The sequence below is a fragment of the Triturus cristatus genome, chromosome 12, assembly GCF_964204655.1.
Source record: "Triturus cristatus chromosome 12, aTriCri1.1, whole genome shotgun sequence".
Classification (NCBI taxonomy): Eukaryota; Metazoa; Chordata; class Amphibia; order Caudata; family Salamandridae; genus Triturus; species Triturus cristatus.
The window spans coordinates 303,292,543-303,320,207 of NC_140595.1; the positions used below are offsets into that span (position 1 = coordinate 303,292,543).

A 27,665-nucleotide genomic window follows, 5' to 3' on the forward strand; every position below is an offset into this window, starting at 1 on the left:
GCTGCCTGTTGTCCGTTTTACCCATGACACCCCTAGTTTCTGCCCAGGCAGTGCGCCCCCACCTCGTTTATGCACCTGATCCCCCCCCCCCTGGGCTCCGAGAACAGGCTCCGCACACAAGAGCACCGCCGTCTGTTGCAGTAACTCCAAGGGGGCTCCTCTCCGTCAGCACCCACTCCGAGAGGCGCTCTTTTAGGCCTCAGGTGTAATCGGTCTCTTCACTGTCAACGCTGTCCTCAGGCAGCCCCTACCATGCGTTCAGCAAGGCCCAGCCTTCACTTGACCCCTATTGGCAATATCGGCCCACACAGTCCAAAGCCCAGGCATATTTTACTCCTCCATCTCCAGTGCGCCCCTCTCCATACGCAACTTTCAGTGAGGCCACTGCACCTAAGCCTCTCCGGCGCCAGCACTCAGTTCCTCACTTCAGGCGACACATCAGCAGCAGCGCCCCCCCCAATATCGACGTGCCGGCTAATGCGCGTGGGATAGCACCCTCCAGTGCCCTTGCGGGATGCGTCACTCACCCCCCTCCAGCCAGCCAGCACTCTCCGTATTGCCGCGTGTGGGTCATGGGCGCAGGCCTTCACCCCGTCCCGCAGTCACGGGCCTGCTGGTCCCACTTCTCGGCCTCCGCAGATTCCCGCCGGCTTCAATCAAGGCAGGGGGGGTGGGCAGCTGCAGGCGCCACTGCAACTCTCCGCTCCTCGAATGCATCGCAGAGGCCCACCGATTTCCGCGGGCACCGCACCGCCGTCGCGCTCACCGCTGCACCTGCCGCCAATTAACTCCGGTGCCCTCCCGTCATTGTCCGCAGCACCTTTCTCTGCCGCTGTGCAGTCACTGGGGCCTCCGCCGTCCAGCCCCCGGTCAACTCTTCCTTCCACCTGAAGCTCAGCCGCTCTGCTCCGTTCTCTTTGCTCGTCCCCTCTCCGGCGGCCCGGGCTCCTTGTGGTCAGCCCGGAGCTCGCGTAGGGGACGACGCCGTCTCAGGGCACCGCCACTCTGCTCCCTCGCCCCCGGGCGCCACTTCACTCCGTCGCTGCCGGGGTAGTCAGCCGCCAATTCTTCTGAAACTCTCACCGAAGCAGGAGGCGGGCAACTCGCGCCTGAGAAGTTATTTTCCAGGCGTCTACCGAACCATTTGGCAGGATAAATCAAGGATTAAAGCAGCGAGCTGCCGGAGCCTTACTACAGTGCGGCCATACTGCTAGCGCGCCACCTAACTCCCCCCTACCATGTTAAATACTTGTACAGGCTATATCGCTCGTCCCTTTAATTGCCTACAAAAAAAGAAGCACTTTACAGGCACGCAATGAGCAAGGTGTGGCTTCCTACATCTGGCGTGGACGTGCCCCCCCGCCCCCATCACGGGGAAATGCTTGTGGCCAAGGACTGAGATTACCTCCATGCCAGCGGAGGAGGAGGAGGGAGGTCCTTGTAATATTACTTTGGGGGGGTGGGGGGCAACATGGATTACTAGGCCACTAGGCCACGTGATATATTGTCCCATCTCATCCCTTACCTAGGAACACTCTCCGATTGACGGCACAGTGATGAGACAAAGCCGGATGGAGCAGGGGGCGATCGATAGCTCTGAACGCTAAATCTCAGGGGGAAAGGGGGCTCCAGGGAAATGCGTGGGGCCAAGGACTGAGTTTCCCTACCTGCCAGTGAAGAGGAGGGAGACCCTTGCAATATTATTGGAGGGTGGGCAAGATAGACCACTAGGCCCACAAAAAGCGCAATTACTCAAAGGCTGTGCACTTGTGTATTTCATCCTGCATGTAAACAATGTTTGGTATCTGTTTGTATGTGATTGTTTTATCATGTCATTTCCTTAAAATCAAATACAAAAATTTAAAAAAAAATATCTTATAAGCCGTGGAACCTTGACCCGCAGGTTATACACAGAGCTCTGCAATAAACATTCCATTTGTCATCTCGCACAAATCTTGCCCTACAACATAGAGGTTGATTTAATTGTTTGCTGATATATATATATATATATATATATATATATATATATATATATATATATATATATATAGATATATATAGATATATATAGATTTTTTTTAACATCACTCTCCTCTGCTATTTGAAAAAAATACTTTTATTAAGATGCACTTTTGTCTGCAGTTTTTCCTTTACTCTATTTGCTTTATTTTTTTTTCCCCCATTACAGGTCTGGCGGCAGCTAAGACCTTTTGATTTTGCTAAATATGTATATTATACTTAATTAAAGGGGCTTTCAGTCACCTCTCTTCATCCGCACACCGGGTATTTCCCACCAGTGCCAGTGTTTTTACTTCATGATTACTTTAGTGTTGCGTTTGTGTTTAGAGTACATTCCTTCTCGATTGTCCTTTGTTTACCGGACTGCTGCTATTTCACATCATACCAGGTTGTGTCCGTTTGAAACTGTTCTGTATTGAGCTATCCTCTTTTTACTATGCAAGCAGTGAAGTGTATTTCTATCTATATACTCCAAAATAATGCACAAAGCAAAAGCTTTTACAGAACGTGCTTATCCTGGTTTATTATTCAGCAATGGCTCTTTAATAAACTTTGCCTTGAAAGGAAAAATAAATATATGCTTAGAATATATTTTTATCTGCAAACAATTAATTCCAAGTGAACTATTGTTTTGAGTCTATACAGAATTTCCAGTTTCTACTGGCATATGGGTAGATCCTGTTACATATAGTATGCCCATGAAATACAAGCCTGTCCAGGTCCTCACAGACAACTTGACTGCCATGTTGTTCTGCAAAAAGCAGGGTAGTGTGGGCTCATAGGTACTGTACCACAAAGTGCTGAGACTTCCAAACAATTGAAGAGCGAATGAGGATACCTGAAGCAGGAGCTATAGTCCCCCTAAGTCAGTTCGCATCATACGGGATACCTTCACTGGATCAATACTATTTAGGGTAGAATGATAAATTATGGAAACTTGTGGGGACTAGTTTGGGACTTGAGTTTGAGTCTTTCTTTATTCGGTCTGAGGGACACCCACATAGATGCAGCGCTTAACTCGGGAAGTAACAGCGACCTAATTAGGAAGCAACATTGGTCCTCAAGGAGTCCCATTGATCATGTGGCATTAATGCACTGTAGTATAGGTTCTGAACTACAAAGATGATCAGTTTGTGTTTTTATATAATTTCCAACTTAAAGTCTAGGGTAGAAAATGAGGCCTACGTGATCAGGAAGATTGCCCATGACCTGTAAGATGTGGAGCGTGACCTGGTCAGATCATTTTGCCACCTCAAGAACACTTAGTGTCTCACTTTTCTGCACTCGCGGGTTCCTGCTTTGATGTCTTCTGTATGCATTTTCCCTCTTATGCTACTTTGAGCCATAAGGATATTCAGACGAGCCAGAGCTCAGCTCATTCTGAGAGCCCAGGACAGGGCTTTGAGACTTTGGCTTGCCAAACTGCTGAACTTGAGCATTTGCTCTGTGCTCCTTCTACCTCTTCAAATGAGTCTCCTTTCCCATCAACAGGGTAGGGTTCTTAGTCTGAATCTCCACAAACTACACTTCCATATATGGAGACTAAGCTGAACCAGCTGAGAGGTTTTGACTTGCTGGTCGAGGTGGTGAATGTCCGCTTGGCTGCTTGCACTTCGCAGAGGTGGGCACACCATCTGGACTGTCCTAATTTTTCCCACCTGTACTCCCACCGAAAGCTGGGTGATACAGGAAGGGGGCCTGCTTCTTATAGCAGGAGAGGCTGGGGGTCACTTTACAAAGGCGGCAAGGCCTTTGAAGCTTCGCTCCCACAGATGGCTCTTCCTGACTTTGGGAGGTGTAACCACCTCCGCCCAGGAAAGGATTTGTTTCTGGTCTCAGGGAGCGAAGGCTACCACCCCAGGGTTCCAGAAACATGTCTTGTGGTGGCAGCCTGGTGTTTACCAGTCAGGGAACCTACCAGAGGCTGGTTGTATTTCAGGGTGCATCTCTAAGATGCCCTCTGAGGGCATGGTATAATAAATCCCACACTGGCATCCGTGTGAGGGAAACATCCTCAACGACGACTCCAGAACAATGAGTTCGAGTCACGCAAGCTAAACGACTTGCCTGAACACCGACTTAGACTTAACCATGCTTGTGCGTGGTTAAGGCTAGGTCTGTCTAGTGTTCGTGCAGGGCGGAGTTCAGACAGGAACAGGTAAGAGGGGTTTGGGGGTGGGGGGTTTCGTGTTAGTTTTTAGGGGGTGGCAGTCGTTCGGGTTAGTTTTTATGGAGTGGAAGGGTTTGTGTTAGTTTTTAGGGGGTGGGAGGGGTTGAGTTAGTTTTTAGGGGGTGGGGGTTCAAGTTAGTTTTTAGGGGTGGGGGTTCGAGTTAGTTTTTAGGGGGTGGGGGTTTGGGTTAGTTTTTAGGGGGTGGGAGGTTTGGGTTAGTTTTTACAGGGTGGGAGTTCAGGTTAGTTTTTAGGGGGGTGGGGGATTTGGGGTACTTTTTAGGGGGTGGGTGGGTTCCTGTTGGCTTGTAGAGTGTGGGGGGTTTGGGTTAGTTTTTAGGTAGGCGTTGTTCAGATACGCATTGTAAAGGAAATCGTTCCAACATACAACCTCTGTGTGGGTTTATTATGCTGAGATATTTGCTACCCAACTTCCCAGAATTCAGTAAAGCCATTATGGTGCTGTGGAGTTCATAATGACAAACTACCAGACCATGTACTCTTTATGGCTTTACTGCACTTACAATGTCTAAGAATGGCCTTGGACACTGTGGGGTACCCTCACCAGTGGTATAATGCACCCAGCTAGAGGAGTGTCTGACCTGTACCATAGGCAGCCGTTTGAAGGCATAGCAAACAGGTATGTGTGCCATATAGACTCTTCACTTTTCTCTGCACCAAAACATGCAGCCTGCAATGGCAGTCTGTGTGTGTGTGTTAAAAGGTACAGAACCTCTATGGTTGGCACAATATGTGCTGCAGCATTTAGAGGCCTTCCCTGGTCACAGTGCCATTGGTACCCATGGTACCTTTTACAAGAGACTTACATGTGGCCAGAGAGGTGCCAAATGGGGGTACAAAGGTACAGTTTTGGGAAAGATCACAGGCCCTGGGAACCTGATTGGCAGGGACCCCGGGCACATCAAGTCAAAGTGAACCAGAAATCAGAAAAAAGTTTGGTTACTGCAACAGAAACCCACCTTTCTACAGTGTCTTTTTAAATGTATGGTACTCCATCATGCTCCTTGCTTTCCTTTTGTCTTCCCCTTCACTCTTAGTAGGATAGGCTTAATCAGCCAGGCCCTAGGAGGACAATTTCTACATAGACAGAATTAAGGAGCTTCTAGTAGCCTCCCAACTGTTCATTGGAGTCACTGGTTGCAAAGAAGGAAAGGGCAGACAAGAAATTGACTTTGTACACATGTATTATCTTTTGTATTATAATGTTCTACTCCTTGGCCAAGAAAGATCCTTCTGAAGGTTAACTTCACCAGTGCCAAAGCTGACACTAGCTAAGACATTTGCCAGGATGCTACGTGGATTTCTGTCTACACCTGCAACGGCCACTAGTACATGGATTCAGGTCTACAGGGAGGGCTGTTTTGCCCTCTTGGTCCTGTAGGATTTCCTGGTGTGAAGGGACTTCTTCTGACCCATTACCTTTTGGCTGGTAATGCTTTGGCAGTGATTCAAAAAGTGAGGAATCTTTAGTTAGACGTATCCATCAGAAGAACAATTTACTTATCTTTGGTAACACACTTTCTGTTGGATACTCGAGCTGCAGATTTTTCACTGTTTGCCCAGCTCCCTGTTCTTTGATGAACATCTAGGTGTTTATAAGAATAAGATTCCATGTTAGATTCTGTACGCTGTCAAAATTGTCCGTGTGTCACTGATGCTTTCCAAGGGCATGCAGTTCTTCATTTGTAAATTCACCAGAGGTGTGATGAGCCTGCTTCAGAGCCCAGTGGTGCCATCTGTTGATGCACTGGAGCAATTCCTTGTTGGTTTATGGATTAAGTCTAGCACCTGGTGGAATTTCAAAAGTTAAGGACTCTACAGAGTACACTTGTAAGAGTGTTACTGGAGCAACTTGTTCTTTAGGGGATCCAAACTGCAGGAGCCCCTCCACCCACTCCAAACGTCGGGTGCGATGTCTGTGCTTGTTAGTCCCTCCTTAGTACAGCCTTGTCTACATTTGTAACCTCCCATAGCTACTGGCCCTTTACTTCGGTTGTTACACGGGACCTGTTATTTAGTCTGTAAGCTCTATTTACTTTATTGAGTTTCTCTTACTGCAGGCCAGACATGCGCTGCTTCAGCTGAAACCGCTTGTGTTTTTTTTAAGCTACGCGGCTGCCCCCGTAACATGGGAGGCTGCTTTCAATCACTATTATCTCGTGTCTTTTTCAACATCAGGTAAAATATATTAAGAAATGATTCGTGAATTAAGTAATGTAAATTCCAGGTAGCACATAATCGTGTGCTAATGGGCTGAAGCCGACAACAGCACATCTGTGTTGCATGTCATCTGCACTAAAGCTACCTGACAGGGTTGTTTTCAAAAGCCTGTTTTATTAACAATACCACCACCACCACCACCAATACCTCCACTACCAATACCACCACTACCATTACAACCACCGCCAGTACCATCACCAATACCACCACCACCACTACTACCACCACCACTACCACCACCGATACCATCACCAATACCACCAACACCTATACCATCACCAGTGCCAATACCACCACCACCACCAATACCACCACCAATTCCAATACCAACCCTGCCAATACCACCACCACCAATACCACCAATACCACCACCACCAATACCAGTACCACCACGAATACCAGTACCACCACCTCATCGCCTCTTGCTCACTAGTAATAGCAGGGGCACTGTACGAGGCCGGAGCTGCAGCCAAGACCATCCCTCCCTCTCTCCATGCCTGCCATAATGCAGAGACCGCCTTGCACCAGGAGGTGAAGCCAGGGCCCTACTACAGCTGGAGTGTATTTTATTAGGCCAAAGATGGCAATGACATTATGCAATGCCACACTGCACACTCAAATCCCGCTCTTCCTCCTGAGCCATGACAGTGTAATCAAAGAACGAAAGGTGTTGGAGCACTTTGTTAGTGTTTATAGCTCGGATCATATGTAACTCTCACTTCACACTTTGTGTCTGTGTAATTTACAACACTTACACATCTTCATTGCACTATTTATCACTACTTTGAAGACGTCGCAGGCCGGTCTCTTCCTCTGATATTTACAATCTAACAAGCGGTCGAGAAGGCCCTTTATTGCAATGCAATAGGCCTTGCATTTGCGAGAGTTTAAGCTTTTAGTATTGTAAATGACAATGCTTTTTATTTATGTTTTAAAACCCAAAACATAAATAAAATTGTGAGACCCATTGCATTGCAAATGCTTGTTTGTTTTACCATTGTTCTATAGTATACCTTTATGGGATATTGCATGACATAGGGTTGAACAACAAATGCAATTGAATTGACTCCATGCTGCCAGAATTTAAGAAAATTAAAAAGCACATAACCAACCAAGGCAAAGATGCAGCGAATTAACAAAGAGATTTGGAATAGTTGAAAAGAGATAAGAATGGTTACTTCAATCTGATGGAGGTCAACCAGCTATGATTATTATAAGATTTAGTGGAAACAGTCCATCACTCATTTTGAGAACTAAAATGATTATTTTTTTTTTGTTTGGAATCAAGTTTCCCGTTTTATTATGCTTTGTATATTATTTCACATCTATCACAAACAGATGAATGTCAATGCAGGACATAGAGATTGCTCTGTGGATTACTTTTCATGTAAGCATTTCAGTCCTACATATGTGTACTTTAAAGAGGCTGTGCAGAGGGTAAACCAATGGCATGTTCTAAGTTTGTCTTAAAACTATTTTATGGCTACAAGGAAGCATGTGAATCGCAATAAATACTAATACGTGTTTTAGTTAATATAAATATGTTTAAACATTATATGTCTCTACATTTGCATTGTAGCTTTCTTATATATTTTTTATTTTTCCCAATGTAGGTTTCCTCACTCGTGGAACCCAGTTGGTTTTCTACTGTGTTTTAACAGAAATGGATCACATGGAATAGAAATGATAATTTGAATGTTGGATTTCTTCCAAAAAACGGCAGATAAAACTAGCTCAGTCTATGGGACCAGAAGGCAAATATAGCTATGTTCCCTCCGCCAGGGATCATAGATCTGTCCGTGTCTATGAAGGGACACTCTTGTAGGCAGAGAAGTGTTTGTGAAGCTTCTGATTGCACTGTATTTAAGGTAACAGACTGTGAACACCATTGTAGAAGACAACCAACATGGCAGTTATTGCACAGTCCGAACTCTTCTTCCAAAACGTAAGCCGTAATGTTAAAAAGGATTCATTTAAAATGTCTGTCTGTGGGATGGTGTGCCAAACTAGAAATGTGTTAGTTATTTTCCAGAATAAAATGAGATGGGGAAAAAAGTGCCTCCACAGCTGGGGCTCTTGCTCCATTGATATTCCGTTTTTTAAAATAATTTCTTTTTGTTTTGTTTTTAAATTTTGAATGCACCTACAGTAGATTTCCTGTAAACAGGAATGCTGTTACTTTGGGTTCCCTTTACCTTTGTGTAAGGTCTTATAACTATAAATGAGTGAGAGAATTGCCCACCACACCATGTTCTTACCCCACCCCCACAAAGGGGGGTGGGGTCACGTGGGAGGGGTAGCGTGCACTGAGGAAGGGGGGGGATACAATATTAAATTTAAAAAACGTACCTTTTGCTGCCTGACGCCTCCAGCGTCACATCGTGTCCACCACCTCTCTTCTTCCTGGGTCCCAGCAGCCCCTAGGACTCAGACTCCCATCCAGCACACGCGGATTGGTCTGATTAGGCAGGAAAGACACTCTGCTCAGACCGGAGAGTCTGTGGGGCTCTCCAGCCTGGCTGCTCAAGGAAGCTGGGCTGGAGAAAACCTAAGTGCGCATGTGTGTTTTGGTGGCCTGATACGGCAGGCAAAATACATATGCGCATTTAGGGAGTGGGGTACTCATAGCACTCCTCCTCCCACCTCCCATGGCTCAGCCAGGCCGGCACTCCCAACACCGCTGGCTAAGAGCTGGTAGATGTAAAATAAAACGATGCAAGAGCATAGTTTTATTTTACATTTGCTGGCTTTGAGCCAGGCAGTGGGGCGACTCTGCTGCACCATTGCGGAGGAGCCGCCACTGCCCTGTACATGCACATCACCTGCATTCCTTGGCTGATCTGTTTTTCGGAAACTTTGCCTCTGTACTAATTTGACCATAGAAGCTCCCAAAACTATTTTGGTTGTTTTTCCCACTTCCACCCTATTCTGTATCAGGTCTGTTTTTGCTCAGCCCCACCTTATGCCTGAAAGATTTACTGGTGAGAGTCCTGTAAGTCTGCTTCTAGTGGTTGATCACACAAAGCTGGCGTCTGCAACTTACGCGCTGAAACAGGACTAGCCTTTTCTGATTATAATCCCTGGCAGCTCGCTGAGTATTGATTCTGTTTAATGACTCTAGTTTGAAGACGAATATGAAGGTGTTTCTTAGGCTATTTCTTTGAATTACGTTGAGTTACGTTGAAACACAAGCTGACAATCAAGTAATGAGTATCTTGCAAGGGAGCACGAACAGCAAAGTCTAGCAGTACCAGTGAGGATGCTTGCTACCTTATGGATGTTTGACCCCACTATTTGATGGGTAAACCAGCCTATGTTCATAAATAGCACACCAGTAGGTATACAAGAAATGCACTCTATTCTGTAGGACTGTATTCAATCCAAACCTTGTTCTGAGCAATAATACCAGCAAAATGTTGCAATGGCAAAAAGTTACCCAAAGTGTTCTATGTTTTACCGGGCGTATGCTAGATTATTTTTATGGGTCTGTATTGGTTCTCTGAGGTTTTATGAAGATTAAGCAGATTGGTGCACCTATCCTGCTTAAGGAGTTTGATGGTTTGGTATCCATAGATCTAGTGGCATTTTGGCTCGCATGGCTGTCAAGGTGTATAAGCACCTTAAAACAGCATTGTAATGTTCTAAGAAGCCCCATGTCCTTCTGAGGTTAAGTCCTTGAAAAGGTTCCTCTTTCTGGTTCCAAAACATTGCAGGACACGGAGAACTCGCAGGCCATACCTTCCTTCACCATGTTGAGCAAGGCTGGCAAAGAACATAGTCCTTTATACGTTGTCATTGCTCTGGTGTCCTACTACTTGAGTACCATATGTTAATGTTAACTGGTATTTATATAGCGCCAAATCACTGGCAGGTCTCTTAGCGCTTGAAAAAGAGTGGTCAGAAGCTACTAAACGGTGTCATAAACAGTGCATAGAAAGGGAGCTAGACCATATTCAGGGCCTCTTTGAACAGGAGCGTTTTAAGCTGCTTCCTGAACAAGAGGAGTGCGGGTTCCTTTCGGATATGTTCAGGTAACTGGTTCCATAGCTGTGGGACCAGGAAGGAGAAGGCTCTGCCCCCTTTTGAAGTGGTGTTCTACCGTGGAAGGAATAGGCGACAGACCTCGGAGGACCGCAATGCACGGCCTGGGACATAGATCTCGAGACGCTCTTTTATGTAGGTTGGAGCTTGGCCATGTATTGCTTTATGGGCAATACAGAGGCCCTTGAATTTTGCTCTCTGCCTAATGGGTAGCCAGTGCAACTTGCACAGCAGCGGGGTGGCAGGAGACCTTCTTGGAAGCCTGAAAATCAGCCTGGCCGTGTCGTTCAGTACCACCTGTAGCCTGTTAATAAGTTTCTGCGGGAGGCCACTGTATAAGGCATTACCATAGTCCAACCTCGAGGTAATGGTGATTGACACTATCATCTGTAGTGAGGTGGCAGACAGAAGGGTGACAAGTTTCCGCTACTACCGCATCAGGTCTGTGCAGTTACCGACCACTGAGGTGAACTGGTTGGCCATGGAGAGCTCGGAATCAACTTTTATGCCAAGGCTTTTCACGACCGGCACAGGTAGGGGGTTGGCACCCAGCTCTTGGGGCCAAAAGTGGTCATTCCAGGGGTTGCTTTTGATAGGGATTACAAGAACTTCTGTCTTATCCGGGTTGCTTTTCAGTGAATTTGATGTCATCCAATTCACTGTGAATCTAAGAATGTTTTGTGCTAGATCCTGTGCATGGAAGGAGTTGTCGATACAGAGGATGAGTTGGGCATCATCCACATAGTTAAAAACTCTACATTCCAAGTTGGCTAGGGCCGCTACCAGCGGCTGCAGATATATGTTAAAGAGAAGTGGGAACACGGCAGAGCCTTGAGGAACGCCGCAACTAAGAATGCCTTTGTCCGATACCAGCTCGCCCAACTGAATTCTCTGGGACTGACCTAATAAGAAGGATTCGAGCCATCTGCGTGCCAGCCCGCGGATGCCCAAAGCAGGGAGTCTGGCCAGCAGTTGAGCATGGCTGACAGAATCGAACGCTGCTGAAAAATCTAATAGAATCAGGGCGCTAGGTTTTTTACTGTCAGCCATAACTCTGAGCTCGTCAAGTACTGACAGCATCACCAGCTCAGTACTGTGATGGGCTCTAAAGCCTGCCTGGCGCCCCTGGAGTAGCTGGTGTTCCTCCAGGAAAGATGATAGTGTTTTGAGAACATGCTGTTCCTAAATCATCGCCAGGAAGGGTAGCTGGGCCTATACTTTTTTAGGATTGGCCGCGTCTGCCCATGGCTTCTTTAGTAGGGGGATGACTCTAGCCTTCTTTAGGTTAGAAGGCAGGTACCCGGTCTCCAGAGAGTTGTTTAACATAGTGAGGATCTGTGTTTCCAACTCTGGAAGGGCCATTCGGAAAATCCTAGGAGGGCAAGGGTCTGCAGTAGAACCTGATTTAGTCCAAATCATCAGGGATGCTAGGGAAGCTGAGTCTAGTTTGGGAAAAGTGGTGAGCAGCTGACGGGGGGGGGGCTTGGAGCTGGAAAAAGGAGTTTTAAGATTGACAGGAGTGTTATCGATCTCAGAGAGAATATCCCTGACCTTCTGAAGGAAGAAGGATTGGAAGGCATTGCAGTCAATAAACTCAGCTGCCGGTTTCCGCTCGGACTATTGGCTGAGTTCTTTCAAAATTCTGAAGGTCTCTTTCTGTTTGTTTATTGCGAGAGAGATTCTAGTCTCATAGTACTCTGCTTTTGTAATCATGATATATTTTTTGTATAAGGTGAGTAAAGTCCTATAAATTTCCAGCTCAGCTGGGTCATTGTCTTTACGCCACCGTCTCTCGGCTTGGCAGAGTTTTTGCTTCCTTTCCCTCAGCACCTGATTAAACCAGGGAGCTCCTTTACTCTTTTCTCTGACCCTATCCCTTCGCTCTGGTGCCACTAGGTCTATGGCTGCACGCAGACTACCCATGAGGGTTTCGCTTTCCTGGTCTAAGTCTCCAATTTCAAATTTAGGGGGTGGGAGCCTGAGTAGGGTGTCCATTAAGGACACTGGCTCAATTATTTTCCAACTTCGCACCTTTTTCCATTCTTGGGGTGGTTTAAGCAGTTGGCTGTCCATCGGGACCCAGCAACTAATTAATGAGTGGTCAGACCAAACACAGGGGCTGATGTTCATTAGAGTAGCCCGTGGTTGTGAGGTCCAAATAAGGTCCCGGATGTGACCTTTGGTGTGAGTGGGGCCATCGACCAGTTTATGGAGCCCCTTCGAGCTCAATAATGTCTCAAGTTGGCAGGCCAGGGGCTCTTTTGGTATTTTATCCCAGTGGTAATTGAAGTCCCCGACCACAAGCAGCCGTTGATACCGTGTGCATAGGTCAAAAATAATCTCTGAAAGGAGATCGTTGAAGCAAGGGGTTGACCGTGGGGGAGGGTACACTACCAGAAGCAGAAGGCAGTAGTTTTGGAATGAGATTTTAACCCCAAGAATGTCTGCATTATCAATATTCTCTGCCACGATTTTGGTAACCATAAGCTGCTTCTTAAAGAAGATGGCCACACCCCCTCCTTGTTTTATCTCCACGGTTTTGCCACAGGGCATCAATCTCCTGGTAGGGCTGTGATAATGTCTGGGACTGAAGTGTCCCCTAACCAGGTTTCTGAGAGTGCCAGAAGGTCTCCCCATCCTGAAGGAGTGAAAAGACTTCAAGGTGGTGTTTTTGTAGGGCGCATGTGTTAAGAGTTGCCACTTTCAACCTTGGCTGGCTTTTGGATGTAGTGTTTTTGTGAGGTACTGGGGGTGGGATTGTAAGTCTGTCCCCTCCATTTTTCCTCAGTATTTTTTCCTCTCTTAGTTTAGCTACAGTGTTGTTGCTTAGAGCATGATTACCTGAGGCTAAGAACTTCAATTCTTCCGCGTAATACATCAACAATTGGCCTGGGGTCCTGGCCCCTGGACCCGGTCGCGCGTGGATGGGCTTGCATCTGGCGCACCCGCTGCGCGCGTCCGCTCCAGCGTGGCAATTTAGATGCTCCCCTTCCGCCCCCCAGCCAATCAGCTCTGCGTAGCAGCAGCTGTTCTCCCCTAGACACTAGACCGCGTTTTAAACAAGCAGAAGTGCAGGTTTGGGAGGGTGCATCGGCGAAGCAAAGTGTAGCAGGTACCGGTCAATTTTTTAAGAAAACGAGTCAGTTTAAATTTTTAAAAACATGTGCAAGTTCATTCACATATTACTTTTAGCAGCAGTGGTTGTATTTAATCACAATTAAAAACGATCAAAAAGCAGTAATTTCTAGAACATCCAACATACAAACTGCATAAACGCCTAGCACGCTTTGGCGCTTCTCTCTTCTTACAAAGAAGTGATTTAATATTTTCAGTCAGTCAATGCACAAATTAAATTCTTAGGCTATAAGTAATTTAAGGACATTACATTTCTCACCTCCTTTACAGTCTCAGGACCCTCAACTTGGGGACCAGACCATTTTCCCGGATTGAGTCTTAGAACAATGATTTAAGTTACACTATTAAGTGTAACAGGCTTGCCCACTGCTCCAGACCTGCTCTTTTTGGCAACATATTAAAGATGACAATGATGGTGGTCCCACGTTCAATAATAAACTGGATTCTGCATGCTATTCTGATGCTGTAATTCCTCTTCTCTTGTGTGTGCCCCCCATTAGCGATGGTTTTTGGATAGGTGCTCTAAAGTTTTGCTTGGTAAGGGGATACTGAGCCAATTAGATGTCTTCTTACTGAGGCAGCACACATCTACTACCAAAAGCTAAGACATCTTGCCTGATTTCCAAAACCTTATTAGACATTTACAGAAAGTCACATGACTCACTCTGCTTGGAATGTACAACATTACAACGCTTGCAAATACCACGCATGCCTTTACCACGCATGTTTTACAACTCATGCCTTTACCAGCCAAATACTTTTACCAAACATATGCCTTTATCACGCAGGTACTTATAAATTAGATAAGTAAAAAAATATATACATTTTTTGTTCTGCTTGCTGTGAGATAGATATATATATATATATATATATATATATATATATATATATATATATATATATACTCTCCACAGGTATTGACACCATTTACATAGACATGAAAAAGTTACTTTTGATCTCTTAATATTTCGTACAAGTCAATGTCCCCCTTATACCATTTGGCAACGGCATTTATGAAAGCAAAATTAAAACTAAAACCATCAGTTCTTTCTCTGCAATTCTTGCAATATAAAAACAACCATGGTCACCAATTGTGATGTGTTGGTTGCTTTTTCCTTGAGATTTCTTTGATAACAACACAGTTAGTTTTATGTAGCATCCTCAAATGACTGGCAGCTTTCAAGATATTTTTCCCAGTTTTACAAATGTCCAGGTAAGTACCCAGTCTTTAAAAACTGTCTGCTGCCTGCCATATGTGTAATCTTTAATCACGCAGCTTTGGAAACATGTTCCCATATTTAAAATGTCCCACAGCAGAGCTCACCTTATTTCCTCTGTTGACAACTGATTGAACTGCCAGGTTCATAAAACAAGTGCTTACAATCCATCTCGTGTTCCCTTGAATTCACTACTCAGCTCGTGCCTTAAGCAGTGCCCAACTCTGATCACTCCAATAATACAAATGTAGGGTCTTTCTACAGAGCACAAGTCTCCACCTAGGGTAGCCCTTGGACTCCCCGCAACAAACTCACGCTGCTACTGTCTTCCCGTCCATGTAGTGCTCGGGGGCTCACCAACATTAACAACTTCAGCCAATCCACAAATCCAGGCTGAAGTTATTGGCGGAGACTTGTGCTCTGCAGAAAGCCCCTACATTTGTATTATTGGAGTATTTTCAACAGAGGAAATAAGGTGGGACATTTTAAATATGGGAAAATGTTTCCAAAGCTGCGTGATTAAAGATTACACATATGGCTGGCAGCAGACCGTTTTGAAAGACTGGGTACTGGACCTGGACATTTGTAAAACTGGGAATAACACCTCTTGAAAGGCTGCCAGTCATTTAAGAATGCTACATAAAACTGTGATGTTATCAAAGGAATCTCAAGGAAAATGCAGCGTTCACATTACCCCCACTTCACAATTGGTGATAATGGTTGTTTATATATTGCAGGAACTGTAGAGAAAGAATTGATGACTTTAGTTTTAATTTTGCTTCCATAAATGCTGTTACTAAATGGTGCCAAATGGTATTACGGGAACATTCAATTGTTCAAAAAATTACGAGAACGAAAGTAACTTTTTCATGTCTATGTAGAAGGCAACACCAGTGAAGAGCATTTAAATGTGAAACACGGTGGTGCACTTCAGTGTCGCTGGTGTTGTAGGGTGCTCTATAGATGATCTGCTCTCCACCTAAACTTGGGAACTAACCAGAGTTCTCTGCTTTTTTTGTGCATATTTATTCTGCACTCGAAGCCTAAATGGTATTGTTTTGACTTGTATGGGTGCTTTTGTCTGGGCAAAGCTAAACCTCTCTGAAGAGCTATAATTATAGCAAAACATGTGTCTGGTGTTGCTTTTGTTAATTCCAAGTTGGCTTGGTTGGTATTTTGTTAATCCAAAGATGTAATGTTGTGTCTAGGGTGTTAAAAAGTTAAAATCCCTCCCCAGACCTTTTTTTTAAAATAAATAATTAAAATCATTTTTTATGCGGGTGAAACCACCTCAAACCTTCCTATACTAATTATACTGACCACCCGATGCCCCTACCCACCCCTAAACTCTAAAAATACGTTTGCCACCCTATGCCCTTTGCCACCCCAAACTCTTAAGTGTCCTTATCACCCAGTACCCTTATCCACCCTTAAATTCTAAAAATACCCTTACCACCCTATACACGGCCAACTCCTAAACACGAAAAACACCCTTGCAGCCCAATACTCTTAATCAACCCTATCACCCTATACTCCTACCCACCCTAAACCCCAAAATATCCCTTACTACCCTATGCCCTTACCTACCCCTAAACTCTAACATACCCTTACCACCACCAACACCTAAACCCTAAAACCGCCCTTACATCCCAATACTCTTACCCACCCCTAAACCCTAAAACAGCCCTTATCACCCTATACCCAATGAGTGTGGGCGTGGCCATAGGGGTGTTTCCCCCGTGCCCAAAGTTCTTAGGAGCACAAAAACCCATGCATGTAGCTGTGTGTGTGTGTATATATATATATATATATATATATATATATATATATATATATATATATATGATCCAAATCTTAAATTCCAGAAGATTCAGGAATAAGAAACAGCACACCAGGAAACGGCACAAAAACTTTATTGTGCACTAGCTTTCGAAGGACGACGCGTTTCGGCGTTTGCCTTTGTCAAGTTACTTCCTGTATGCCCATCGGCCATAGAAATACGAAAACAACATTCATGAACATAAAGAAAATACTTCGAGAATACATTGTTTCGCAACCATGATTGACACATAAATTCATTAAATCAAGTAAATAATTCAAAAACTGTAATGAGTATAAATGTATAAATTCAAAGACAATTGTCTGTGGAACATATGCAATTATCGTGCGTTAAATTTTGAGAAAACAAATTTTGTTCAAAATTCATGAACAATAAAGTTATATTGAATCAATCATTTCAACACATTTTTTCGTGGTAGCATGCTAGAAGCCCTACAAATAGATCTATGTGGGCTGCTAGAATTATACCGATGGGGGTAATCACTCCACCTGTTCTAAATGGACATGCTAATCATATTATAACATGACGAATTCATACTTCTGAATTAAAGATAACAGTAATAACATGCGTCATTGTGCCTAATCAAAAGGAGAAAAGAAGGTTGCGCATATAGTGAGATAATGACTATCCTTCACTAGCACTCAACTAAGGAGTAAATATTACGCGCAATTGCGCAGGTCCTCTGACAAGTCAGAGGATGAAAATAAACTGACTTTGCCCATATGTTTATTAATAATCCTATTATCATAATGTGCAGCCAGGGTTATACTGGATGAGGAGCCTGTGAATGATAGGGTGAGATAAGTCAGTCGTTCTCAGTAAGTAATGTACTCTCTTATTATCAAATCGATTATGTGATGGGCAAGAAACGGAAGTATCCTATTGGTGAAAGTTGGAGATTGGGGAGTGGAGGGAAAGTGGTGTATATAGAGTAAGTGATGGATTAGGGATATAAGAGGCACAAAGGAGGCTCGTGGGTATATCCAAAAGCACCTGCTGATACGGACAATGTATATATGCCATCCCAATTGGGGAAAAAGTGTCTCAGCCTAAGTGCAACAAGATCCCTATCTTAATAAAAGTGCAATAAAAGGTGAAAGAAATAAGACTAAAGTAATTAAGACTTAAAATCCCAACAGAATGTTGGGAGTGCTCATGTTTTTCTTGGGACCATGTAACAGAAATCGGATTGTCTAAGAGGCCATAAATTGACTAACTACAAGCCTATATGAGTTGCCAGTTCCTCCCCACTGTTAAGTCCTTTCGGGATCTTAGAATCCAGATCAATGATGAATCTGGATTCAAGTATTCTTAGGTCTTTTTCCCGGTCCCCACCTCGAATATGTTTGGGGATTCTTTCCACTCCAAAGAATCGCAGGCTGCTGTTGTCACTGTTGTGGAGTTCAGTGTAGTGACGGGCTACCGGATAGTTATGATCACGGTTTGTGATTGCACGTAAATGCTGCAAGATTCTCAGTTTGAGTGGCAATTTTGTGCTGCCCACATACCTGAGGCCACAAGGGCATTCAAGTATGTAGACAGTAAAATCGCTGTTGCAGTTAATTTGCTGTTTTATGGGCCGTCGGTGGTTAGTGCCTATACTGTATTCTTTACAGTTGACGCCATTGCGATCTGCCTTGCACATCCCGCAGGTGGTGAAACCGTTAGGCCTTGTGAGCCAATGTGGTTGCGTGGTCTCATCACGGTAGCTATGCACCAATCTATCCTTTAGTGATCTTGCTTTTCTGTATGTGATAAGCGGTCTGGTGCCTATTGATTCACCAATGATGGGGTCTGCTCTTAATAGGTTCCAGTGTTTTTTCATAATTCTGTCAAGAGTCCATGCTCCCCTACTGAACTTGGTTATCATTCTGGGGATAATTCTTTGATTGGTGTCAGTATTGATTCTTTTAATCGTACTCATTGAGGGTTTAAAGAGTATGTCATGCTGATTTAGATCTTTAACTTTATTTTGAGCTCTTTTTAGAGTTTCATCTTTATATCCTCTTACCCTGAAGCGTGTAAGCATGGTTTTTTGTTCATTCATGAAGTCCCCGTTTGTACTGCAAGCACGACGTGCTCTGAGAAGCTCACCATAAGGTATGCTTTGTTTAAGGGGGACTGGATGATGACTTGCAGCGTGTAGGAGTGTTACCTGCGGTTTGTTTTCTAAAGAGACGTGTTGTTATTTTATTCTCTTTAATTTCGACTGCAATGTCCAGGAATTCACAGTAGGTCGGGCTGATCTTGTGAGTAAACTTTAGATTTAGATCATTAGTCCCCAATTTGTCAATGAACTCATTGGCAAGATGTTGGGGGCCATTCCAAATTAGGAACAGGTCGTCTATATACCTGATCCATATATATATATTCATATATATGTGTGTGTGTATGTATGTGCATATGTGTATATATATATGTATGAAAATGTATGTATATGTGTATATAGTTGCGGTTACATCCCTTCCGCAAAATAAGTAGAGCGCACTCTGAAGCATGAGACGAAGATGCCACGCAGTCCAAGCGGACGCGGAAAACCTCGAACCGGGGGAACCGAAGAAGCAAAGGTAGGGAGTGCCCCATTCAGTCTATTGCATGTCGGCAGCCGCATAGGAGCACTGAATACCAAAAGATACTGTTTCCCACGCGCTAAATTAGGAATGCTTAGCGATATCGAGAGAGAGGAGGCAGTGGCTAATGTCTTCAGGAGAGACCCACACAGTGCGACTAATCCGTCTAAAGGAAGGACGGGTAGCAAAGCAACTCAAAGTACCTGACATATGAAAAAGAGATAAGGAAGTGGTGGGAAGATGCTAGTCTGGAGAAATACATTGATGTAAACTGCATTTCAAGGGGTCTACAAATATACACTGTGTCCTCATATGAGAACCCAGATCCAGCGTTACTACAAAATGTGGGCGGATTATACAATGGATGTAGTCAAAGGAATAGTCAACATTTTGATCAAATATGCATGGAGTGACCGTGGCAAAGTCCTAGAAGAAATCAAAAAGCTGGAGACATTAATTAATCTAGATAAGGATGTTGTTCTATGTGAAGACCTCAGACAACTAATGAAGAAACGCCTGATGGACTATGAGGGTTCAATCAGACATAGAAAACAAACAAAATTTCTGAGAGATGAATGCGACTATGAGTCGGGACACATTCTGACATTTGCCAAAAAGTTTGATGCACAAAGATAGCAATTAAAGAAGGCATTGAATCGCTTAACAGCGACACAAAGAGAAACATCAGAATCTGAGGTGGAGACTGCGGGGGGGGAAGAACCAACAAGAACAGGACAAAAGGAGTCTGTAACCAAGCATACTTACTCAAAGAACGCACCCCTCCTCCCCCAAGAGAAGAGAAGGAAGACAAGAAGTAGGAGGAAGGGACAGGGGAGACTTCCCGGCACAGAGAATTACACGGAACAATCGAGGAGGCAAATAGAAATAGAACAACCAAGAAAAACTGTGATAAATAGAATTTTGACATTTTATTAAACTAAAGTATTGGAACTGGGTTTGAGCTTTTGTCCAACCATGCAATTTAATTATACACAGACACGGATTGACTTGTTTAGTTATACACAGACACGGATTGACTTGTTTAAATACATTAGAAAGCTGAAATTGATGAAGGAACACCTCCAACACCCCCAAAAAATGTGGATTGCCAGGACCAACAGAGGAAACTGATCTTGTCACAGGGACAGACTTAGAAACTCTTTTGTTATTACAAGAACTAAGTGAAGGTTCTGTTCCCCAATCACAAGAAGTAGAAGTGGATCTGCTAGAACAAGTTGGGATATCACAAAAAAGCGATGTCCACGTCTAAGAAAAAAATCAAGATTTATTCCACTGACACCTCACGACACCATCAACATTTTTCAAGAAATTGTGATTGAGGAACTAAAAAAGCTACAAGCAGAGAACTGTGAAGGATATAAAAAAAAATCTAAATCACAATGGGAGGTAATCATGAATTTGAAACGGGGCGATTCAATAATAATCAAGCCCTCGGCGAAGGAAGGAAATATAGTCCTATTAAACAAAGAGCAGTATCGCAATGAAGCATTGAAACAACTTTCAGTAAAGGACTACTATGTACCAATTTCAAGGATACATTATGAAAAAAGTATTTTCCTTTTTAATCGTTGGAAAAATGGCGGGCCAAAGTAGTGTTGGAATTGGATGACTATCGATTCATGTATTGTGACTACCCAGAGTTACCGACCTTTTTATCTCCTACCCAAAGTACATAAGGGCACATTATATATAGACTGTTTCCTTTGCCTTCTAGTGAAGGATCTGAGCTCTTATGTAAGGGATACTAAAGACTTCCTTAGAGTTATTGAAGGCATACAGTGGGAAGACAACATGTTGCTGATTACTCTAGATATTACAAGCTTGTATACGTGTATAACACATGAGAATGGTCTCCGTGCAATACATTTTTTTCTAGAAGAAAGAGCATTGAAGTACCAGTGACAAAATTGGATGATGATTGAATTAATGTCTTTCTGCTTGAATAACAATATTTCTATTTTTGCTGGACAACTGTATCTACAAAAACAAGGTACTACTTTGGACACACGCTTCACTCCCAGCTACGCGAACCGTTTTGTGGGCTGGTGGAAGAAGCACGTGGCCTGGGCAGGGGACAATGAAGATTGGATGAGTAGCGTGGCCCTCTAAATGAGAATGTTCTGAAATAAAAGTTCACGAGCTGCATCAGTGAGACATTGTAGTATACTTAGATCTGACAGTATTCTTAGAAAACAACACACTACATACAACTCTATACTGCAAACTAACGGCAGGTAACTCCATGCAGGAAGTTCTCATCCGCGGAATGTGATTCACAGCATTCCATATGGAGAGCTATTACTTATAAAACAGAACTGCTCTTCACCTAGTGAATACAGCAAAGAGAAGAGCAATAAGTAGTTTTCAAGAGAGAGGATACTCCAAAGGAGTGTTGGTTAAAGCGGAATAGAAGACTAGGTTGATGCCCAGGGGACAATTACTCCTAGATAGGGAGCCCAAAAAAAGGATAAACGAGAAGAAACCCAAAATAAAAGTACTGTAAGAATGATCACTGATCACTGATTACACAGAGTGCATCAGAAATTTATCACATTTTTAGAAGAAATTGGTGCATTTTAAAATCTGATAACATCATTGGGACGACCTTATCAGAGTCCCCACTGATCACTTACAGAAGAGGCTCATCCTTGAAAGACCATTTAGTTCGGAGCCATATCATAGACAAAGCCAGATAAAATGACCCAATAAAGGGATTCTTTCCATTTACATCCTGCAAAGCATGTAAGAACCGCCAAAATGTATGGAAATATCCAGTCTTGGGTAATAAAAATCGAAGGCGCAGATTAACAAGCGTCTCACTTGTAACTCTGATTTCTCAGTATATTGTCTGGTATGTCCTTGTGGGAGACAATATATAGGAAGCACCACTCATTCCACCCAAAAAAGAATATTAGAGCACATGAGGGCAATTACAAATGTCTCGCCACTTTGAACAGGAACATAACATTTACAGCAGTCTCCTGAAATGTTTCTGTTTAGATCAAGTAAGAAAAGAAGAGGGAGGAGGGCACCGAGTGATGAAAGTCAAGACCCTGGAGTCCAGATTTATCATACAGTTGCAGAGTAAAGCCCCGAGAGGATTGAATTATGAAGAGGAGATGTGGATTCACATAGGATGAGGGATAATGAAGAGTTTGAGTTATGAGGGATGAAATCATGATAATTTGTCAGCACAGTGCAATACATATGAACTAAACATGCAATAAAATTATTGTATAGAGAAAAAGAAATCAAGAAAATATGGTGACCGTACATATAAGACATAATAGACAGTCGGCCCATTCAGGGCGCTATTCAGAAAGGGAAAGAATTGTTTTTATGAATTTTGATTTATTTATGAATTAAGTTTGCAAACACATTTCTCTTAGAAACTGTTTGTCACCTCACTCAGGTCAACAAGCACTCTAATGATGATAATAGATAAATGTACGTGTTGAAAGATGGCTGGCTATTCAGAGCACAATCGTGGGAACGAGGTGGAATATGAAGTGAATAATTTTCTGTGGTAAAGTGAGAGAAGTAGTCATGTTTCATATCCCTTTCAACTGTCTTTCTGAAATCTGGATATAAGTGTATAAAAGTTGTTAAACACTTTAAAGAATTTAATGGACAAATTAACATGTTTAAAGATGGCCGCCACAGAAATTTACACCCATATGATATATTAACCCTCCTCTGTTTCGCTGAAATTCCTGAATTAATTTTGTTATCTTTATTTAAATGAATTGTTAATGCATTAACACTATTGACATTGAGGAAGGCGACCGTGCCAAAACGCGCCTGTCAAGCTTAATGCTCTGTGGATTAAACATGGATCGAAAATAAGCTTCAGTGTGTGCTCTACTTATTTTGCGGTAGGGATGTAACTGCAACATTTCCAATATGCACCGTGAATCACCCTCACGGAGAGCGGCACCTGCGGTGTGTGGAGCGCTAGCTGGTGAAACTGGTTATGAGGAATATATACACACAATCACTCACTCTTACCTTAACTATACTTACGATGTGTGGTAAATGCATATGCGTGATAAAAATGTGCCTGGTAGTTCCTGTGTTGTAGAGGCTGTTTCCCTTCGCTTGGAGACTGCCGCCTTACACTCCAGATGCAGAATAGATGGCTGATCATAATCAGTTAATCTGTAAATATATAAACTCCATGCACTTGAAATCTTGTCTGGTCTACTCTACCATTTCCCATGGCATCTTATCCTGGATTGTGTGTTGCACATGCGGTGGGAAAAGTATGCGGCTGGAAGGGATGCAGTATGCATGATTTGCAGTCTACTTGCCAAAGCAACTTCTGGTCTTGTCAAAGATGGATTCAATATCACTGGTTTTGTTCTTTTTCTAATTCAGCTTGGTCAAAGTAAGAGGCTCAAACCCCCGCACAAATCCAAGTTCGTGGCAAACTCCTATTGTTTCACCGAATCGGGCTTGTAAATGGCTATGTATTTTGCTTTCGCATGGTTTTTGACCACATGATTTGAGGGAGGAAAAAAGAGACCCATATCCAGAGGGTGATCACAGCACATTTTGATTTTGATCACCTTGGTTAGGGAGGAGGCGCACACAGACTAGTATCTTTAATTCTGAGATACGAAACTCTGCAGGGTGCGGAAATTGTCCGCCCTCTCTAATAGCGCATCCTGCTGTATCTCTAATGGCGGGTGTGGTTGCTGCAGCAATGTTGCACAGGACTCTGAACAAACTTTTAAGTATTTAAAATGGTTTGCATTACATGCATTATCTATATGAATATAAAAAAGGGTACAGCCAGCACAGGGGTGGCTTGATAAACGATTCTCACATTGAAGCATTTGCATTTAAGGTTAATAAAATGTGGTATACGAGATTGAGAGATGGATTGTGATTATTACGCCCACACACAAATGTAGAGTGGTCTAGTGTTGGTTTACTAAAATGTTTTATCACAAATATATTGCACTCCAAATATGGCGTCATGTGTACTGATACTTAGTTGTGCCTCTGTGAAATCCAGTATAAATGAAGCTGAGTTTATACATAGAAATAGATTTTTTGCTGTGCATTCCTAAAATGTTGATTGTCCAAAGCAAGCATGTAGACTGTTAAAAGGCAGATACTGCCCATTCACTGACCTCTGTACTCTATAGTCTACCTCTGCAACAAGGGCTGCAACCATGTCTTTTCAGGGAGAACTTTTTCTGGGCATTTTAAAGTATTTGTACGTTTTTTCTCTTCATTGAAGGTTGCACATCACTTTCCCTTGCGTGTTTTCTTATTGTTTATTTTCTTTTAATGAAATGATGGTGAAACTCCATGATTACGTTCCTACAGCTTGGGTTTCAGCTTTTACAACTGTTCTAAACAAACGAAGTACCCAGAGGAGTTATGAGCCACTTTGCATTGCATTTATTTTACGTAGTTGCTGTTTTCTGCTGACATCGATGTATGCTGGAGCTGTACTTAAGCAGATACTTCTGGAATGTACATTGATTTAAGAATATTATTGTATGCATATAAATAAGATTGATGCAATTCGTACGTTTGTCAGCATCTTGTTGCCATAATTTTGTGTATTCGTTTTTCACGAATGAATGGGTACAAACGAGTTCTTGAACACAAAAATTATAAAATGTTAATGTGCGTCCATGGTGATAAGTCAAAGTGTAGAGTGCAAACACCGTATTCTGCTGCTTTGTTAGATTGCTGCCCCAATCTGTGTTTTTGTATTGTAAAGATGTATGTGGTCACAAATGCCTGTGCCAGAGAAACATGAAGCCAGCCGAGGAACTAGCCAGAGGGGAGAGAACAAATTGACTTTCTGGTTGCCATACTTTTCTCATGTGCAATTATTTTGTTTGTATAATGTATTGTTGGACAGCACTGTAAATATGTAATATGAAGCGCTAGAAGTACCTAAAACGTGTTGGAAATACATTTTTGCAACTAGGTTTAATGAACTGTATTTGCAGCTTTAACTGCTTGTTTTCTGTGTGTGATTTTGAGCCAAAAGTTTGGAAAATGCAGATTTGGTTTAAAAAAGTAAGCTTCCGCATTGTTTTGACATGTAATACTAACTCCACAAAACTTCCTATGTCAGGAACATGAAGAGGTTTTGCTTCTATGTGATTTTCCCAAAAATTGATTTATTTAGGGTGTTTCTTTTCCTTTGGTTAACTAAATATAAGGTCTCCATGCTTTAAAAGGTTTATTTTTTATTGAAAATAAATTGTTGCAATAAATTACGTAAAATACCAAATCTGTGTGTGCGTCACTTTTCCTTTTGCATAAAGACATTGCAATAGAAGTGTACCTTAAACTTGTAGAATGGTAAAGGTCACATTAAAAGCTACCTCCTCTCCAACCTGGGTTCTGGCCCTGATCTTAACGAAGCGTATTGTGTTCTTGACACACTAAACTACTAAAACCTGTATGTAACATAGTCTTTACCTGTCGCCAATCTAATTCATGACTACCCCAAGTTATTAATTCACTGTTAAAGTACTTCTGTACTGTCTTTGCTATGTGCTGCGGTGCTTGTTGAAACAGTTCTTTCGTAAAAAATTACTAATCCATGGTAAAGTTCAACCTAATTAACAAATGGATTATTTCTATGGTAAAATTGAAAAAACTTGGCTAGCTAGCTTTAAAATTTACTACACAACCCGGACACCCACTACTATTCCTGGCTCAAAAAGCTAGACTGACCACATTCAGAGTTTTCTCTCTCTGTTAGTAAGTGTCCTGAGTTGTATAGAGAAAATTATAGGCTTGCTTTCTTTGCTTTAATCCTTTTTAAATTTGAACTGTATGAGTTATTTACCCGGATGGTGATAACTTGTGTTTAATGATTTTCTCGCTTATCAGACCAAACTGGGAGAGTTCTTTCTTGTACAGCAACTGGATGAAGTGACTTAACATACGGTAGATAATAAAGAAAAGGCTTGAAACTTCCAGGATTAGGTAGTTTTTTCATATTGTGATAACATTTGGCCAATGGGTATATCGACATATAGGAGTAGGCCAGCTTATATCTGAGATCAATACCATGCAGCATGACCACACAGGAGAATTTGGGACATTGGTCTGGCTGTAGAGAGACAGTTCTCGCCATGCTTCTGATGAGTGGTGTAGTGACAGGAGACCAACACAACAGATAGCTCCAAACCATGTGCATTGAGAAGTGATTAGGCCTTTGTGAAATCTGGTTGTACGGATTTCATTGAAGAGAGGCATGGCGTGGCTCTGATCTCTGGAGACGGCAATGTGCATGATTACCAGTGTCCATTTTTCTGTTTAGTGACTGTAACAGTATAGTCAATGCTTAAGAAATGTAAACCGGGGGGGGCGAACAGTAGAGGAGCTCTGGTGAGCCGGTGACCCGCGGCACTCCAGCCGGCCTAGTAAGATCCTGGAGGTGGCCTCACATATGGTGGACTCGTCACAGCCAGACCTGGCCAGGTTCCAGGTCCTTTGGTTGCAGTACGAACACCTGAGCGGACCCGGCGGGTAGCGTGGGGGCCTGCGGCTGTGGCCTCACTGGAGCAGGCCCACCCACGGAGTGGATTCCTGAAAGCCCTCAAGGACCGGCAGCGCAGACAAGGTGAGCGTGCCCGCAGTACCTCTGATGCTAGCAGATGAAGGGGCATCCACTCATAAAGCGTTACCCCCGCGGCTGAAACAGAGCCGACTCGAGGCCTTGCAGCGGCAACGCGAGTGCCCGAACGGACGCGACAGAACAGGAGTGAGCCTGCTGAGGCGGCCATACTGGTTACAGGCCTACCCACTGAGGAACTTCCTGAGGGCCCAGACAGGCTGGCGGTGCCAGGTGGGTGAGTGTGCACACAGTGCCGCCGGCATCCCCGGTGCCGGGTGACCGGGAAAGATCCAGAGTCGGCGCAGATGCCCCGGTGGCAACGCAGCGCTCGTCCCCTTTAACTGCTGGAGGGCAGCCAGTCACTGGGTGGGAGGCCCTGCTGCTGGCTTTCACACACGTGCAATCCTAGTGGCCAGGAGGGAGTAGTCCCTGGTAACCCCCGAACGCCCCACCAGGATTCACTGCGAGGAGGAGGAGGTGGGACTGTGACTGAGGCACCCTCTGGCGAAGTATAGAGCCAAATCCTCAATGGCCAGGTCCGAAGTGGCGGAGGCTGAGTCCACACGTTGCGCAGCCTACGCTCCTTGGAGCCAGAAGACCGGGGTACTCAGAGCCAACACACACTAGACCTAAGGGACCCTGCAACATTCGCCCCCTGGGCTGCAGGAGGGCAAGCAGCCACGGGGTTGGGCAACTGAAGAATGGGGGGTCGAAACCTACTCGTCGGGACCCGGGGCTGAAACATGCGCCGTACATTCCGCAGCTGAGAGGTTGCAACCTCTTGGGAGTGAGTTACCCACCCAAAACATCG

General features: G+C 43.7%; 1 protein-coding gene across 1 annotated transcript in view; it reads left to right on the forward strand.

Moving 5' to 3' along the window:
* Positions 1-8,535, forward strand: part of SLC7A6 (solute carrier family 7 member 6) — a 310,477-nt gene extending 301,942 nt beyond the window's left edge. Inside the window, exon 10 of the mRNA XM_085637726.1 lies at positions 8,044-8,535. Within this exon, the coding sequence (XP_085493852.1) occupies positions 8,044-8,111 (68 nt within the window). The 3' untranslated portion in view covers positions 8,112-8,535. The remainder of the gene's footprint in view (positions 1-8,043) is intronic.
* The last annotated feature ends 19,130 nt before the right edge of the window (positions 8,536-27,665 follow it).